General features: G+C 42.9%; 1 protein-coding gene across 1 annotated transcript; it reads right to left on the bottom strand.

Annotated features, from left to right (window-relative positions):
• Positions 1-2583: 2583 nt before the first annotated feature.
• LOC109767599 (proliferating cell nuclear antigen) lies at positions 2584-4836 on the bottom strand. The gene is made up of 4 exons (XM_020326345.4): positions 4294-4836; positions 4055-4207; positions 3861-3958; positions 2584-3080 (listed from the first exon to the last, which is right to left on the bottom strand). The coding sequence occupies exons 1-4, from the start codon at positions 4610-4612 to the stop codon at positions 2859-2861; spliced, it is 792 nt and encodes a 263-aa protein (XP_020181934.1). The 5' UTR covers positions 4613-4836; the 3' UTR covers positions 2584-2858.
• Positions 4837-18557: the final 13721 nt, after the last annotated feature.

Raw genomic sequence — 18557 nt, 5'->3', positions numbered from 1 at the left:
TAAATATAAGATGTTTTAACTTTTTCCTAAATCAGATGTATATAGACATTTTTAGTGTGTTTATTCACTCATTTCGGTCCGTACGTAGTCCATATAGAAATATGCAAAACATCTTATATTTGTGAACGGAGGGAGTATCAGTTAAAAGTGGCCTTGAGGAAGATAAGAAATATATCAGACAACACAATTAAATGAGCTCGGATGAGAAATCAGCTATAATCATGGGCAAAATGTCACGTATAAGTAACTCCTTGCGGCCCTAATTTGACAGTACTTTGAGTGCCTTCTATAGGAACAAGAGTGAGCAGAGACGAAGTCACCTGACACAGGAAAAAAACAAAAGTATATGTTAATAACCAGAATTTCAACTTTGTTTACCTTTTGTTTTAACTGAACGGTACGTTCTAGCATTTGAGCTACTAATCATAAATATTCAGTCAGCTATCCATCAGACACCAGATGTTCTTGGCTGCTTTAGTGTATACCTTAATTATTTTCCAAGTCCACATGACCAAAGCAGAAGTCATGAATATTATGAAAGCTATTTCGAAAAAAATGAATATTATAAAAGGGATCCTGTAAAAGAATTACTTGTGAACAATCCTTTTTACTGATAAGCTGATCTCTGCCTAATGAAGCCACTGAGAGATTGGAGAGCTCTCCTGCTGCATGAGAAAGAGCCACAGATGGCCCAGTAATACCCATTATAGCAGGATTCTGCATCTGATGTGCATAGACAAAGGTGCCGCTGGGTGATACGGCGTATTACTTTCCTATCTTCACTGATCTCATAGTTCTTGCAATCCATACATTTGCAATTCTCTGAACAGGGAATATTAGATTGAAAGCACTCACAGTATTTCTTCAGGCACCTATTCGTGTGCTCACCCACAAGAGGGCCTTCTGCCACTTCAAACTGGGATGTAAAGAGAATGGGTTTCATACATGACATGATAAGGCAAACATATTGGTATACAACTCAGAATTTGGTTTGTTTGTCATATAGTTATTGCTAGCCTTAAGCCCTAAACTCATGGTATGGGCTCAGAGTCGGTGATTATTAATTGCTAGCAGAACACCGTGCTCAAATTTGTCCATTTTAAACAATGTACCCAAAAGGAAGTCAGGAGTAATCCATGACTCCATGTATTAGTTGCTAACGATGGAAACACAAGTTCTAGATGACAAAAGGGGGATTTGACTTCTCTATCATCGTTGATGCCCAAACCTCACCAATCTATTGCACATAAAAATATAAAGATGGGACACTTATCCTGATGATATGAGTCATGACACCAGAACATTATTCGCAATGTTATTTATGGGCCACTTCATGTGTTACTTCATCGTGTTTAAATTTTGGATACAGACAAGGAAACAGGCAAACAAGATGACATAGATAGCCAAGCCCTTCAGCAATTAGAGAACTGGAGGAAAACACAAGTGATTCTCAGAAAATATACATTGTGCTCTACCTCACCGTTCTGGGCTGCTTCTGAAAACGGTTTACACAGGAGGTGCCATGGCAAAAAGGCCACGTGATTCCTTTCCATTACAGCATTGACAGCATCCTGTCTTGCAGCCTCATGACTAACATGATTAGAACAGTTTTTGCAGTTGCAACCATTGCAGTATCTACCTCATGCAAAACACTAACAATACCTAGAAATGCATTCGACTAAAAGACCAATCAGTAGAATTTTATGATTAAAAAATCTAAATCGTTGCCTAGCTATTAAAAAAAGTAAGGGACATCAACTGACTTGAGAGAATGTAAGGAGTTCACCAGTAATGCAAGTGTTCAGAAAGAAAGCAAGATCTCATTAGTGTCGTATATATTAGAACATTTTAATAGACTTGGTCAAATATAAAGCTTGCCTTAGGACAAACCTAGAACTTCAATCAATTCAAATGTAGGGAGCATTTTGTTTTTGTTATAACTTGGCACTATTTTAGATGTCTTTTTGAAAGTTCAGTTAAAAATATCTTGAGACTGCACAAGACGCAAAGGAGTGACTACAGCAATCTACAATTATTGGTTCTATTTACTTCCATATTTTCTATTATAAGTACTCTAAAGATGTAGCCTGGGAGAGAAACTAACCACAAAGCATAGAACACGAACTCTAGCATCAAATTATTAAAGAAAATACTACGAAGAAATAACATCTGTATCAGGTTTCATTTGGAGGTTCAATATTTTGCTTGTTTGCATTGTGCCCCTTCAGCAGTACTTGGCACAAACACAGGCATACGCATTCGTTATGCACGTACAATCACAATGAGATTTTTGCAAATATTATACACAATATATGATAAATAAGCACTAACCTTAAGTGGTTGGAAAATGACTTAAATGTTAACCTAAAAGACAAATTCAGTAGCAACAAAATCCTTATGCTGCATATTGTTTGAACAAATTGTAAGGGAACCTACATCTTCAGACATTTTGAGTTCTTGCAATGCCTCCAGCAATGGAGGTAACATTATTTGACAGTTTTTGCAAGTTGCAATCATTGCAGCATCTACCTGATGCAAAACACTCAGATAACAGCACTGGTGTAACATGGACCAACAGTCAGATACAAGTAGCTAAAAGACCAACATTCATCAATGGAAATCCATGGACCAACAGTCACAGATACAAGTAGCTAAATAGCTAAAACAAGCATAACACCATTTTTGCTTACAAACAATCGTTAAGCAAATGGAGGTCGGTTTAACGACTAACAACTAGGGGAATGTAGGCAACATAAGAATATCCTTGAAACACAACCATGCCTTCATTTCCTTGTCTTCGATCTTGGGTGCCAGATAACAGCTATTGTAGGCAAGATCAGCAGATCCTTGAAACACAATCATGCCTTCATTTCCTCGTCCTCTTCAATCTTGGGTGCCAAGTAAAACCTAATGTAGCCCATCTCACCAATCTTGTACTCAACAACAACTGGCAGTTCAGATGAGAGGCTGATGGTGACTTGGTCTGACAGTGGGCTTGCCTTGGTGAAGGAGTTCATGTACCTCAGAGCAAAGGTAAGTGACACCGGCTCTTGCATTTCTATAATGGTAGATTCCTCAGGCTGCATTGATACAAACAGTCATTAGCTACCATACTGATACATGTTCCTGAAATGGTACTCCAATATGAAAACCAAGGCTCAAACTGAAATAATATTTGCAAGTGTAAAATAGGTGAGATAAATACTCCACATGGCTTAAGCTGAATACAAGTCTTTTTTTGTTCACTGACCACCTCAACCACAATTTTAAAATGGTGCTCCAATATTTTACACTTGCAACTATCACTTGAGTTGCCAGGCTCACCAGCTCAGAGTACAAGGGCCATCAAAATCACTTTGTATAGTAAATAGCATGTTACAAAAATATGCAGCTGCAGTTCTAGTAGATCTGTTGGACTCAACCTTCAGTAAACAAAGCTATGTACAACTAACAACACTTTTTGAAGTGAAAAACTATGTAATAATGTAAACAAACTAAACATTTCAAAGCAACATAACTGTAGCTAACTGCAGACTATCATGTTAAGCCATGTAAAGGAACAAAACAGCAGGACTGTGGGTAGTGCGCATCTATGAAGACATGTTGGGCAAATTTATCATAAATAAACTACACCACCAACAATAACTACCAAATCGTCCAAATATAATAACTGAGCGATTAGTAAACAATCTGGTGCAGCTGACTATTCATGTTGCTACAATTAAGGTATTGACAAAATACAATCATCCCTGCAATCGGAATTCCTGACTCTCATTATGCAATACACCACAAAACCACAATATAAATGGATAAAAGGGGAACAGATATATACAAACTAGTGGAGAAACAATGCCAGATACCTTGTCAACGGTCTTGTTCTGCCTGCAAACAATGTTTGCGGTTCCAATATCTCCAGCAGTGGAGAACTTGACACCCTCCTTGGTGACAGAGATAATAACTGCAACGCACAGACCGCCGTCAGACATGTACTAAGAAACAGAGGTGACAGGTGTAGCAGACCAGAACAATACAGGAAATGGGGGATTCGGCATACCAGTGTCACCGATGCTGCTAAGATCCTTGCAGATCCTGGAGAACTCCGAGGAGGGCATGCGAACGATGGCCTGGTACTCGGAGTCGGGGATCCCGAGGTGCTCGCTGTCGATGTCCATGAGCTTCATCTCGAAGTCCGCAATCTTATCCTGATCTGTTCGCCCATCCAAACGACGGTTACCATCGACAACCAGGGCTAAGGAAAAGGAGCAACGAAAAGAGGGGCGGCGGGGTGCTTACTGGGTGACTCAAACATGAAGGTGACGGTGTCGGAGCCGTCGTCGGCCTTGATGGTGATGATGTCGTCGTTGCCCGCGCAGCGGAGCATCTTGGCCATGTTACCGAGGTTCATGCCCATGGAGAGGTTGCGGTCGCAGCGGTAGTGCTCGAAGCCCTCGGAGCGGAGGAGCAGGGCGACGAGCGCGACGTGGGAGGAGTCCATGGCCTGCAGCGAGAAGCCAGTCCCGGAGCAGTCGAAGTTGGCGTCCGTCACCAGCTCCTTGATTGCCTCCAGCACCTTCTTCAGCAGGCTCCCCTGCACCAGCCTCAGCTCCAACATCTTCGCGGGCGGGCGGGGGCCGGCGGCGGCGGCGGGGCGTGAAGGGGGCCGGGGTGGATCGAGAAACCCCCGGGAGTGCGGTGGACGGCGGCGGCGGCGGCGGCGGCGGGGGGGTGTGAGGGAGGGGTGGATCGAGAAACCCTAGGATTTAGGGAGAGGCGGGAGTGCGGGGTGGAGGAGAGGGGAATGGGCGGGGGGTTAATAGGGGGGAACATTCGGGGGATGCGGAGCGGAAAGAATGGGAGGGAGCGCGAAATGTTTTCCCGCTCGCGCTCACTTTCCCTGGAAGATTGGCCTGCGGGTGGGTCCGGAGGGGCTGCGGTCCCACATGTCGGTGGAGGGGAGCGGTCGGTTTGGGAAAGGGCGGGTGTTTCTGGGCCGCGCGGGAGAGGGAGCTCGCTTTCCCGCCATCTCTCTCGCTCGCCGCGTGGGGAGGGGGAGTTCAAGAAGCGCTAGTATTTTTGTTCCTGGCGCCCACAGCCGATTTTACTGGGCCGAAGCCCATTAATACTCGATCGCTCGCCTGTTCTCTCCGCTAGCTCGCTATTCGCCCCTGATCTGTTCGCTCATTTGGCTAAAAAAAATTCTGTCTGCTCATTTTTCTTTCTTCCGGACTGGTCTTTGTTTCAGGATAAAAGCAACATTTTCACAGATTTGAAAAGTTAAATAGACTTGAAAAAGTTCTTGAATTTTAAAAAGGTTCTCGGATTTAATGGCGTATATGGATTTGAAAAAAGCTCGCATGATTTGGAAAAAAGTTCAATGATTATGAAGAAATTTCATCAATTTTGTTCATAAAATTTGAAAAAAAAATCATGAAATTTGAGAAAAGTTCATCGAATTTGAAAAAAAAGTTCATCAATTTTGAATAAAGAACTCATCGATTTGAAAAAGTTCATCAATTTTGAAAAAAAGATCATCGCTTTTGAAAAAAGTCCACTTGAATGTTAGCCAAAAACTGGAAACAAAATGCGGTTTTGAGAAAAGTTCATAAAAAATGAAAAGTTCACACGTTTAAGGAGAAAGAAAAAGGAAAAGGAAACAGTAAACAGTAAACAAAAACAAAAAAAAGAGTAAAAACCGGCCAAAGAAAACACGAAAAAAACATAGTCCAGTCTTTATTGTTATTACAAGTTCACGCAGCACAAAATGAATAAAAGAAATAGGTGATCACATGATGTGAGGTGTCCCAGCTGGTTGTCGCAGTTAGAATCGAACCTAGAGTTTCACGGATCGAATTCCACATATGCTTGTTTTTTGAAGTTTTGAAGAAATGGAAGAGAAAACGTAAACGGGCCAAGCCCAGGCCGGAGGAGGGTATGCGCCAGTTAGTAAAATAGCCTTTAACCGGCGTTGAGAGCGCCAAACAGGAAATGCTATCTTCCCTTCCCTCCTCGGTTTGGGGTTTGGAATTTGGACTTCCGATTTTCGTTTATACTACGTTGTTTGAAATTTATGAGCATCTCAAAATGGAAGGAGATGCATGTAAATTGTTGTAACAAAGTGTCGTGCAGTTTGTGTGTCTTGAAAATTTGAAGAAGTGTATCAATCACATAATTTGCGGCACTCAACACGTTTTGAGTAAGTAAGGCATCTCCAACACGGACCCTCGACCACCTGCATGCATCCGGACCGTATATGTGGGGCTTTGCGGGAATCGGGACTACCACCACGTAGGACTCCGACATCCCCGATCCACTTTTCTCCCACTCCGCCCCTACTCCGCCTGCTTTGCCTCCGCACCTTTCTCGTCCGCCACAACCGTTGTACCTCTCCGGCAGCCGCCCGGGCATCGTAGGACGTCTGCGGCCCCTAGCAACGTGTATGCTCTCCTTATCCTACTTGGTCTTCCACCTTGATTCCCTCCGCAACCAGGTACCCTCCGCCCCTACGGACGAAGTTTTTTAGGGGATAAGGCTGTTCGGAAACGTAGTAGAAAACAAAAATAATCGCCCTATGATCACCCACGAACAATATGAAGATGCATAGCGGGTTGTAATCAACGATCGTTACCGACTCCGGGAGTGCAGCGGAAGTAGACGAGTTGGTGTAGATCGTACTTGAAGTCCCTCGAACGTTGATGACGATCCCGCGAACCGCCCACGAACGATCCCTCGAACGGAAGACCGAAAGCACGACCTCTCTACTTGGTTGCAAGCGTGCGGTCTTCATGATCCGGCAACGCTTCACCGTCCAGACCTAATCGTCGCCAGAGAATTAGAGGGAGGATATTAGAACCACACAGGGCTTCTAATTATGAGGATGAGAGGTGACTAGAGCTCGCTCTAATTAGTCAACTAGGACCAACTAGAACGTGCACTAGATCAACTAGAGGAGGCTCCAAAACTTGTATGTCCATATGGTGGAAATCCTCTACTATATATGTTAGAGGGGAGGGAGAGGGCAGCCACCAAAGGGGAAGGAGCCCCCTTGGTGCGCCAGCCTTGGGGGGGGGGAGTCCTACTCCCTCCCCAAGTAAGATTCGGCCCCCCACTAGGAAAGGGGGGCGTCACTTCCACTTGGGCCCTTGTGGCGCAAGTTGCCTTCCACCTCTTAGCCTTTTTAGACCCGCTGATATTTTAATTAAATATAAAATGTTCTAAACAATTTTGGACCATTATATATACTAGAAGAACGCCCGTGCGTTGCAACGGGGCCACATTAACTTTAAGAGTTCAATATTAATATTCTCATACATATGAAGTGACATTGGCGACCTTTTTTACCATTAAATCCTCACACCCAGACTCTCTCCCTCCCTCTTCCTCACTCTCTCTCCCCCTCCCCCTCCCTCTCTCTCTAACACACACACATATCCATCTTATTGGGTACGGGACCATAATCCATCTATTTCACACACACACACGCTAGTGCATAACAATATGGATTATGTGTATTATATTTGCCACCACAAATGAGGGAATTAATTTCATGTAAATCGGCCAGCCACAGCTCCAAGAATACGCGGAGGAGGTGGCCCGGGTCGGCGTCGGCGCCGTCCGGTGCGGGCCACGAGCCCGCTTCCAAGTGCGTCTGCGCGCCGGCCACCCACGCCGGGTCCTTCAAGTGTCGCTTCCACCGCACCAACTCCCAGGGCCACGGCCAGGGCCAGGGAAGCCGCCCTTCTTCGCCCCCTTCACCGGCCGCGGCACCCGGCCTCGCTGTCCTCGTCCTCCGGCACCGTCGTGACCCAGTGACGCAGCCCAAGCATCGGCCTCGAGAATCAAGAACGCTCGACAACGGAGAGGGAAGGGAAGATCATATACATGTCATACGAAAGGGAGTTTATTTACTGCTCCCTCGATGTATTGTTTCCTTTGTTTGGAGATTGATTACCATCTGTGAGTTAAGGTAAGGTTAATGTGATTGAGCGATTTTTCTAAAAATCAATTATTTGTTTTCTAATTAATGTGATTGAGTGATTTAAGGTAAGGTTAATTAATTTAGATTTGATCTTTAGAGATTGTTTGTGATTGATTCTACATTACTAGATAACTTGCGCCAGTATGGAAAGTTCTGATCTATTCAGATTTCTTTCATTGTGTGAGAGGGTGACGCGAAAATAAACTTATGAAGTGGGGGGAGGGGACGAAAAAAAATCTATGAAAAAAACCAGCGAAGGTGGGAGGAGGTACCAAAAAAACCATGGGAGGTGGGACGAAAAAAATCTGGAAGTGAGACTACCAACTGCTCCATTAGGAGTAGAGATAATTTAACATCCCTGGAAACATTTTGCGCATAAATAAAATTAATCGGTGATACCCGGTATTACCCGATATTCACCGAAACCCTTTTGGTGACCCCGGAACGCTTTCGGAACCTCTCGGAACTATTCTGGATATTAATGAAACAATTCCACAAATATATTCTCATCACTCCCGTCCCACTAACCTCAGCAGATCGTGATTACTTTAAGCTTGTGACCCCGTAGGTTCGGTAAACCATAGACATGAACGAAACCCCTTCGTTCAATGACCGATAGCGAAACCGTGGACATTCATATCGGTCCCTATGATTACATGAATGATATTCGAGTGAACCTTTGGTTATCATGTTATGTTCCCTTTGCTTCGTGATACTTTAGAAAACCCGGTGTGCATCGGTATCCTCCTGAGTCATCACCATGCTCACTATACCTTTGCTCCCGTTACCGGATTTGTTCTCATTTCTTGCGACGTGTTCCGGCATCCCCGTGACGTAGTAACCTATGTCTAGCCAGACGATGATGGATGCCGTCACACCGAGAGGGCCCTAAGAATATCTCTCCATCGTCGGAGGAGCAAATCCGACTCCCCAGCTGTCCGGTCACTTGTCAAACTTTCTGGTGTGCCTGAAAGTTGTTGTTATGATCACCTTATTTATGATCACCTTATTACAGATGACATTTGAGAAACCCCAAAGCCCACCGTCTGGTAGGAAGTGACCGAGGCACTCTCATGGTCTGAGGAACTAAAACACATGTTAACACTCCGTGTTATAACAGATGATTTCAGATGATATAATCACATAGTATAACAGACAAGTATTGGGTCGATTCAATATGATCGTTCTTCTGACGTCATACCCTCAATGTGTTGTAGGACTATCATTACACTTAACGATATCCTAAGATTCAGAAAACATGATCACCAACAACACTTGAGTCGGTCTTAGAGGCGAGACCGGGAACCTACTATTTTACCGTTTATCATTCCACACGTGCATATGAGTTTTCCACTGAATCATGTATTCCAGGATCATAGCAGTTATAGCATGGAATATAAAATCTTAACTATGAATAATGGAATAATAATACAATATTATTGCCTCTAGGGCATATTTCCAACAATTCCCCACTTACACTAGAGTCAATAATCTAGTTAGCACTTTTAACTTTTACACCAATGGCAATCTCGTGTCAGTCCATGCTTTGCTTGTGGTATAGACTTCATCCTATTGAATCTGACAACTTCAGATCCGCGTGTATCATTTGAATTTCTATGCATCTATAATGCTTTCAGAAGAATTCATAATTTGTGTGAAACCGGCTTTGTATATATATTGAGTCACTGGTAGAACCTTTGATTCCTTAGACTGAGTTATGGAACCACTATTAAGAATAGTGTTCCAATGATACAATCATCTAGAAACCATACCAAGCTCATGAATGAACTTTCAATTCATCACCCTTCATTTTTTGCTTCTAAAGCAATAATATACTTAGCCTTCTGTTATAGAGTTCACCACAGTAATTTTTGGACCAATTCCAACTTATTGTGCCACCCTAAATCACTTCTAATTTGAAATAGAAAAATCACTTGGAGCATAGATGAAGATTTTATCGATGTACTACTTAAAACGAGCCTTCATTGATGTAACTCCTTACAGCAATCTCTTTGTTTTCTCCATGTGTGAGAAACATGTCGTTAATCCTTAACGACATTTTTCATTGTTGTCCTATGATCAACAATTTGATCATACTAGTAACTTTTACTTACAACTAACTTGGAGTATTGGAAATATCTGGTTGTTTACATGCCATGTAATATAAGTGTGGTTGAAATCATATTTCGCTCATCAGTATTTGGAGATACCGACTCCTTCCATGTGACATTGACAAGAAACTCTTCTTCACATTTTACATACTAAACTGCTTTAGTATTCTGTCAATATGTATTTTGGCTAAGTCCGATTAGACACTATTATCTCCATATAGATCATTATGTCTAATACCAAGACTATTCATTGCTTAAGTATTTTACAGAAAAACTAGTTTCAATAAAGTCTTAATCTGTGTCAAAAAATCTACATAACTTCCAATCAACAATATGTCATGTACATATAGTGTTTAGAAATATTATCATGCTCCCACTTACTTTCTCGTAAATACAAGCATCTTCGCTTTACTTGATGAAATCGATTTATTTGACCATTTCATCAGTACGAAGATTCCAACTGCACTATGCTTGCTTCAGATCATTATAGGATCTCTTGAAGTTTGCATACTTACTAACATTCTCTGGATTGACAAAATTACCTTGGATCGTATCAAACATACAACCTTGGTTCTATTTCCATCTCATGGAATCATTTTGATATTGACATCCATCTTTTTTATCTCATAATTGAAATATCTAATAATTGCTAGTTTAACCCGAACTGACTTTAAGTATTTCTATGATGAGGCAATCTCGTCATAGTCAATTCTTTGATCTTGTCATAAACTATTTGTAACAAGTCAAGCATTATAAAACATTTTTATCTTTGTCAGTTTATAGATCCATTACTATTCTTTAGACTCTAAGACTTTCGAAGGGTTCATCAAGTTCTAATCTTGAATTATGTGAATGGATACTATCTCGGATTATGTTGGCATATAGCCAATTTTCGGAGTCAGGGCCCATCATCGCTTCTCTGTGATTTGTAGGTTCATTGTTTGCCCAACAATATTTCATCTGCATACCACAAAGGTCTGCACGAATTTTCCCAACCTATATAGTTCAGCTGCAAGTTCGACCATAGTCTCTATATCTCATGTAGAGGCTTTGTATCAGTCGCAGTAAGAAATTCTAGAATTACTTCCAGTGTTTCTTTTCTTTGAGTTGATTACGAAGATTCCGCAATCTTGTCGAGTTGCACTGTCCTCCCACTCACTCTTTTGTAGAAAACATTTTCTTCAAAACTTCCGCACTCTATGGCAACACTTTGCCTCGGCGTAGTGATAGAGGAATACCCAACTATTTTGGATAACCTACAAAGTCGCACTTATTTCAATAAATTTGATGGCGCTCCTTTTTCAGTGTGAAAGCCACAGTCTCTAAAGCATCACTTTCACAGTATATTGGTGAAATAATTAATGTCACCTTTGATCTCACCATGTCATACATAGTCTGATTGCATCTACTTAAAACAATCTCCTCTTAGTAGTGTTTCTAGGAGGTGCAAGCTATAAAATTCTTTTATAGCTCATCAGACATTTGCTAAATTTGTAACTCAAATATTCTTTTCCGCAATCCAATTGTAGAAACATAATTTTCTTGTTACAATAATTTATACTTCATTCTACAAACCTTTTTTAAACACTTCCAAAGATCCAGATTTATGTCTCAGTTAGTAAATATAAATATCTACTTGAGTCATCCTTGAAGATAGATAAATCCACTGCTTGGAACAACACTTATTGGACTACACACATTGATATGCATATTGCCAATTATTTTGTTGCTCGTTCTCTATGGCCTGTGAACGGTATTTTAGTTTACTTCACTAATTGAACGGAACTTGCAAGTGTCAGATGATTCTCAATCAGATGACTTCAAAATTCATCACTATGAATTTTCTCCATGCTAGTTTCTCCAATGGGACTACATGTAGTGCTAGACAGATGTGGTATTCTTTTAGTTTTGCAACATTTAGCATCAGTGTTATGGATGTTCAATTTTATTATCAATATTCATAACATTCATCTTATTCACGATAAGAGTATGCCCTTTTGTTCATAACATTAACAACTATTGTTCTGTCATGGACAACCTCCTTCATAACATCGAACAACTATTGTTCTGTCATGAAGAACCTCCTTGCAACTTCTATGCAATGGGCTAGAGTGTACAAAAACTCTAAAGTGAATTATGATAATAAATACAGAGGAAATACACTGACAGAAATATAGTAACCTTTTACAATCCACCAAAATATTTTAACCTCGTCATTTGTTGGTCATTTAGGCCGTTCGAAGTTTCTTGCAATGATTTGCAATAACATGCAATCGAGTCGATATCCTTGTGACTAACCTTTTAACCACAATACCGAAGAATCAGTTATCAACAAATTGATCATTTTTCCCAAGAACTACACTGCATCTCATAACTTGTATGACATTCATACCTGAGCTGGACATTCCAGTCTTCTTTTCTTTATGCCTTTTACTTCTCATAGTTTTACCTCAACGTGCAACAAAGAATCACTTCAAAGTTTCTATCGGAGAACGTAGGACGAGAATGTGCATCAACCCCTATGCATAGATTACCCAATGTCACCTCGGGAATCCGCGAGCTGAGTGCCAAAACATACATCAAGTGAATCAATAGAACACCCCATTGCCACCAAAGATATCCCATCGCAAGACATACATCAAGTGTTCTCAAATCCAATACTCAATCCAACATAACGAAACCTCAAAGAGCAAGACTCAATTCATCACAACAAGGTAGAGGGGAGAAACACCATATGATCCAACTATAGTAACAAAGCTCGCGGTACATCAAGATCGTGCCAAATCAAGAACACGAGAGAGAGAGAGAGAGAGAGAGAGAGAGAGAGAGATCAAACACATAGCTACTAGTACATACCCTCATCCTCGGGGGTGAACTACCCCCTCCTCGTCATGGATCGTCGGGATGATGAAGATGGCCACCGGTGATGGTTTCCCCCTCCGGCAGGGTGCCGGAACGGGCTCCTGATTGGTTTTTCGTGGCTACAGAGGCTTACGGTGGCGGAACTCCCGATCTAGGTTTCTTTTTGGGGTTTTTGGTATTTATAGGAATTTTTGGCGTCGGTCTCATGTCAAGGGGGTCCATGAGGCAGCGACAAGACAGGGGGCGCGCCCTCCACCCTTGTGGTTGCCTCGGGACTCTTCTGGCCCAACTCTTGTGCTTCGGGGGTCTCTTTTGGTCCAGAAAAAATCACCGTAAAATTTCAGCCCATTCCGAGAACTTCTATTTCTGCACAAAAAATGACACCATGGTAGTTCTGCTGAAAACAACATTAGTCCGGGTTAGTTCTAATCAAATCATACCAAAATCATATAAATTTTTTGTAAACATGGCATGAATACTCCATAAATTATAGATACGTTGAAGACATATCAGCATCCCCAAGCTTAATTCCTGCTCGTCCTCGAGTAGGTAAATGATAAAAGAAATAATTTATGAAGTGTGAATGCTCGCAAGTGCACAAGTTTGATCAATGATAATTTCAATCACTTTTTCTAGCATCTTTATATATCATAAATAGTAGATCATCTCATAAAATTTCTCGTGATCAAGTACCAAGCTATTCACATGTTAAAGCATATACCATAAACTTTCTTGAAAACTAGCAAACTTTGTTTTCAGTCATCAAACAATTGTAATTCATCTTATTTTCAGGAAGGGTCTATGCAAGAGCTTTGATTTAGCAAATTACACATACTCAACTATCATACAGTCTTCCATGATTGCTACCACTCAAAGCATATTTTTAGAACAAATAACATCCATCGAACACAGAGAAAGATAGGGGCTTAATGTTTCGCCTCCCAACTTATTTATCATATAGATAATTGTCAACAATAATAATTCATGATCAAATATATTTGAATGGCCATATATGATTAGATCTTTTTCCCATCACATGATGTGTAACACCCTGGATGTAACTTTCCATATTTGTAACTCCAACTCTTGCCATTTTCGGCTATGTGTTATTATATTCCCTTCATGGTCGGGTTTTTGTTTTTCGTTTTGCATTTTGGTCATGTCATGCATCTCATATCATGTCATCATGTGCATTGCATTTGCATACGTGTTCGTCTCATGCATCCGAGCATTTTCCCCGTTGTCCGTTTTGCAATCCGGCGCTCCCACCTCCTCCGGCGCACCCCTCTTGTTTTCTTTCGTGAGCGGGTGTCAAACGTTCTCGGAATGGACCGAGGCTTGTCAAGTGGCCTTGGTATACCACCGGTAGACCACCGGTCAAGTTTCGTTCCATTTGGAGGTCGTTTGGTACTCCAACGGTTAACCGGGTAACCGCAAAGTCCATTTGTGTGTGCAGCAAACCCCCCCTCAAAACCAGCCCAAAACTCTTCTAAGTCACTTCCATGCTGTAGGTCGTTCGATCACGATCGTGTGGGCGAAAACCGCACCTTATTTGGACTCTCCTAGCTCCCTCTAGCTATATATATGCATCCCCTCCCGAAAACGTTCGCAGTCCAAACCCTAGCCATCTCCCTCTCCGCGGCCGGACGCGTCCGCCGCCGCCGGACGAAGCCCGCACCGCCGCCCTCGTCCAATCACACGCTGCCACGTCACCGCGCGCCGCCGCCCGTACGCCCGCGCGCCCGCGGCCCGCCGAAGCCCGCGGGAGGCCCTCCCGGCCCGCGCGCCCGGCGCCCTCCTCCTCCGCGCGAGCCCGCAGCTGCCCCGCCGCCTCGCCGCGCCGCTGCGCCTGCCCCGCCACCGACCTCGTCGCCGCCACCGCCGCCGCGCCCGAGCACCACCGCTCCGGCGCCCCCTCCGGCGTCCTCCTCCGGCGCCCGACGCAGCTCGAGCCCCGGCCTCCTCCTTTCTCTCCACCGGCGTTCTCCCTCGCTCCGGCGAGCCGGCCTCGATCGGATCTGGAGCAGCACCCGTGCGTTGACTTTTTCCCGAGCTCCCCGAAATATTTCCAAGTCATTTGATTTTTACAATAAGTGCCCATGTTCATTGCATTGTAACTCTCTGCACATAGCTCTGTTTCGCGTGTGTAATATATCAAAATGTTCGTCTTGTGATGCTCTATATTTTGTTAAATTGGTCCATGTTCATTAGAGTCCATATTGATGCCAAAATCTCTCGTGCAAGAGTGCTACTTGCTGTTGTCTGCTGTTACTTAGCAGAACTTGGGGATTTGTTATTTTTGTATCTTTTAATCTGTGCATCTTATGAGCATGAGCTCTACATGTGTTTTGTTGTATGCCATGTCATCTTTCCAGTGGTGTATGCCATGTATTTTTGTGATCTCTGTGGTGACTAGAACAAGCATGCAAACTAGGCCCCGTAATGTTTCTGATTTCAGGGACTTAGTGTTTTCTCTGTCTTTGTCTGCTGTTATTTTGTTGCCATGTAAACTTGATTCTACAGAGAGATACATGCATATTTTGGAGATGTTCAGTAAGGATGTTTTGCAGATATTGTTGTAATTGATCTATTCCTGCACTTGTTTGCAATTATGGAGTGCCATAGCATGACTCAATCTTGCTCTACTTTTGCTATAAAATATTTCTGGCAGATTGTTTACGTGTTATTCAATTTTGCCCAGCTTGTTGTAGTTGATCCATATATGCTATGCTTTTGTTCTTGCCATGGATAGCTTCATAAGCATGCCATCTTGCTGTAGGTATGCTTTTTTTGTCATGCATTGCTTTGTGGTGAGTGCATCAAGCTCCCCAAGATGCCTTCATATTATTGTTTCTGCCATGCTCTGTTTTCTGCTAAGTCTGAAACCTGTTAACGAAACTTGCTATGTTTACATGGTTGCCATCATATCTTCTGGTCCTTTTTGGCTTATTGTCAGTAAGGGACTTTTGTCATATGTATTTAGTAGAATACTGCCATGCCTTGTTTTTCCATGTTAAGTTCCTTTAGCATGCTGTTTTCATGCTCTAAACATTGCTACCTGATACTGTTTTAGGCATGTCCAGTAATTTCACCAAGTCTGTGAATCTGTTATCTTTTGCACTTTTGCCATGCTTGTTTGAGCTTGTTATGTTGTGATCTAGCCGTAGATCAGTGTTCATCTTTTGTCAAGCATCTCCTGTAGATTACTGCAATATGCTTTGTTGCTATGTTGGAGTGCTGTAGCATTGTTACTGGTTGCATACTAAGTGCTATCATGCTGTTAATCGCAGATTCGTGTCATTCTTGTTTTGCTTGCCATTTGCAAACCGTGCATCCGTTTCCGGTGATCTTTATATCGATTTCGACCGAAATCATCTCATCTTTCCAGTGGCATGCTTGATTTGCCAAGTTACTGCCTTGTTCATCATTTTTCTTCCGGAGCACGCATATGCATCACATATCATATCTTGCATATCATTCATGTTTTGCATCATGTTGCTTGTGCATTTCCCGTGATTGATTGTGGTTCCATTGCTTGTGTTATTGTCTTGGGTAGAGCTGGGAGACGAGTTCGTGAACGAGGAACCTGTTGAGTACGCTTACGAGGATCAAGCTTTCGACAACTCTGAGAACCTTGCAGGCAAGATGACCACCCCTCGAAATCACTTCTATCTTTGCTTTGCTAGTTGTTCGTTCTATTGCCATGTTGCGCTACCTACCACTTGCTATATCATGCCTCCCATATTGCCATGTCAGCCTCTAACCATCCTTTCCTAGCAAACCGTTGTTTGGCTAAGTTACCGCTTTTGCTCAGCCCTTCTTATAGCGTTGCTAGTTGCAGGTGAAGTTGAAGTTTGTTCCATGTTGGAACATGGATATGTTGGGATATCACAATATCTCTTATTTAATTAATGCATCTATATATTTGGTAAAGGGTGGAAGGCTCGGCCTTATGCCTGGTGTTTTGTGCCACTCTTGCCGCCCTAGTTTCTGTCATACCGGTATTATGTTCCTTGAGTTTGCGTTCCTTACGCGGTCGGGTGATTTATGGGACCCCCTTGACAGTTCGCCTTGAATAAAACTCCTCCAGCAAGGCCCAACCTTGGTTTTACCATTTGCCACCTAAGCCTTTCCCCCGGGTTTTCGCGAGCCCGAGGGTCATCTTTATTTTAAACCCCCAGACCAGTGCTCCTTCGAGTGCTGGCCCAAACTGGGCGATGTCCGGCGCCCCCTGGGCAACCAGGGTCTATGCCAACCCGACGTCTTGCCCATCCGGTGTGCCCTGAGAACGAGATATGTGCAGCTCCTATCGGGATTTGTCGGCACATTCGAGTGGCTTTGCTGGTCTTGTTTTACCATTGTCGAAATGTCTTGTAAACCGGGATTCCGAGACTGATCGGGTCTTTCCGGGAGAAGGTTTATCCTTCGTTGACCGTGAGAGCTTATGATGGGCTAAGTTGGGACACCCCTGCAGGGTATTATCTTTCGAAAGCCGTGCCCGCGGTTATGAGGCAGATGGGAATTTGTTAATGTCCGGTTGTAGAGAACTTGTCACTTGACCCAGTTAAAATACACCAATTTGCGTGTGTAGCCGTGATGGTCTCTTCTCGGCGGAGTCCGGGAAGTGAACACGGTTTGAGTTATGAATGACGTAAGTAGGAGTTCAGGATCACTTCTTGGTCATTGCTAGATGACGACCGTTCCGTTGCTTCTCTTCTCGCTCCCTTTTGCGTATGTTAGCCACCATATATGCTTAGTGCCTGCTGCATCTCCACCTCATTACACCATCCTTTCCTATAAGCTTAAATAGTCTTGATCTCGCGGGTGTGAGATTGCTGAGTCCTCGTGACTCACAGATTCTACCAAAACAGTTGCAGGTGCCGATGATGCCAGTGCAGATGATGGGATCGACCTCAAGTGGGAGTTCGATGAGGAACGTGGTCGTTACTATGTGTCTTTTCCTGATGATCAGTAGTGGAGCCCAGTTGGGACGATCGGGGATCTAGCATTTGGGGTCATCTTATTTTCATTTGGATCTTGACCGTAGTCGGTCTATGTGTGTATTTTGGATGATGTATGGATTATATTTATGTATTGTGTGAAGTGGCGATTGTAAGCCAACTCTTTATCCCATTCTTGTTCATTACATGGGATTGTGTGAAGATGACCCTTCTTGCGACAAAACCACAATGCGGTTATGCCTCTAAGTCGTGCCTCGACACGTGGGAGATATAGCCGCATCGTGGGCGTTACATGATGCTTGCCAACCAAAGAGTAGGTTGGAATGAGAAGGAATACCACTTACTCTTGCATAAAAGTAAAAGATAGGCCCTTCGCAGAGGGACGCAGGGATTTGCAGAGGTGCTAGAGCTCGAAGCTTTTAAAACAGAGATGAATATAATTTTGAGAGGTATGCTTTTATTGTCAACGTAACGACCGAGAGTTCCCAATATCTTCCATACTAGACACATTATAGGTAGTTCCCAAACAGAAAGGTAAAGTTTTTACTCCCCCTCCACCAACAATCATACTCCACGGCTAGCCGAATTCACGGGTGCCGTCCATACCAACAACTTTCCTGGGGAGTTTTGTTTAATTATTTGCAATTT

The sequence above is a fragment of the Aegilops tauschii genome, chromosome 2, assembly GCF_002575655.3.
Source record: "Aegilops tauschii subsp. strangulata cultivar AL8/78 chromosome 2, Aet v6.0, whole genome shotgun sequence".
Lineage (NCBI taxonomy): Eukaryota > Viridiplantae > Streptophyta > Magnoliopsida > Poales > Poaceae > Aegilops > Aegilops tauschii.
The sequence above is the reverse complement of the archived record's forward strand: the minus strand, read 5'-3'. Positions and strand labels throughout refer to the sequence as shown.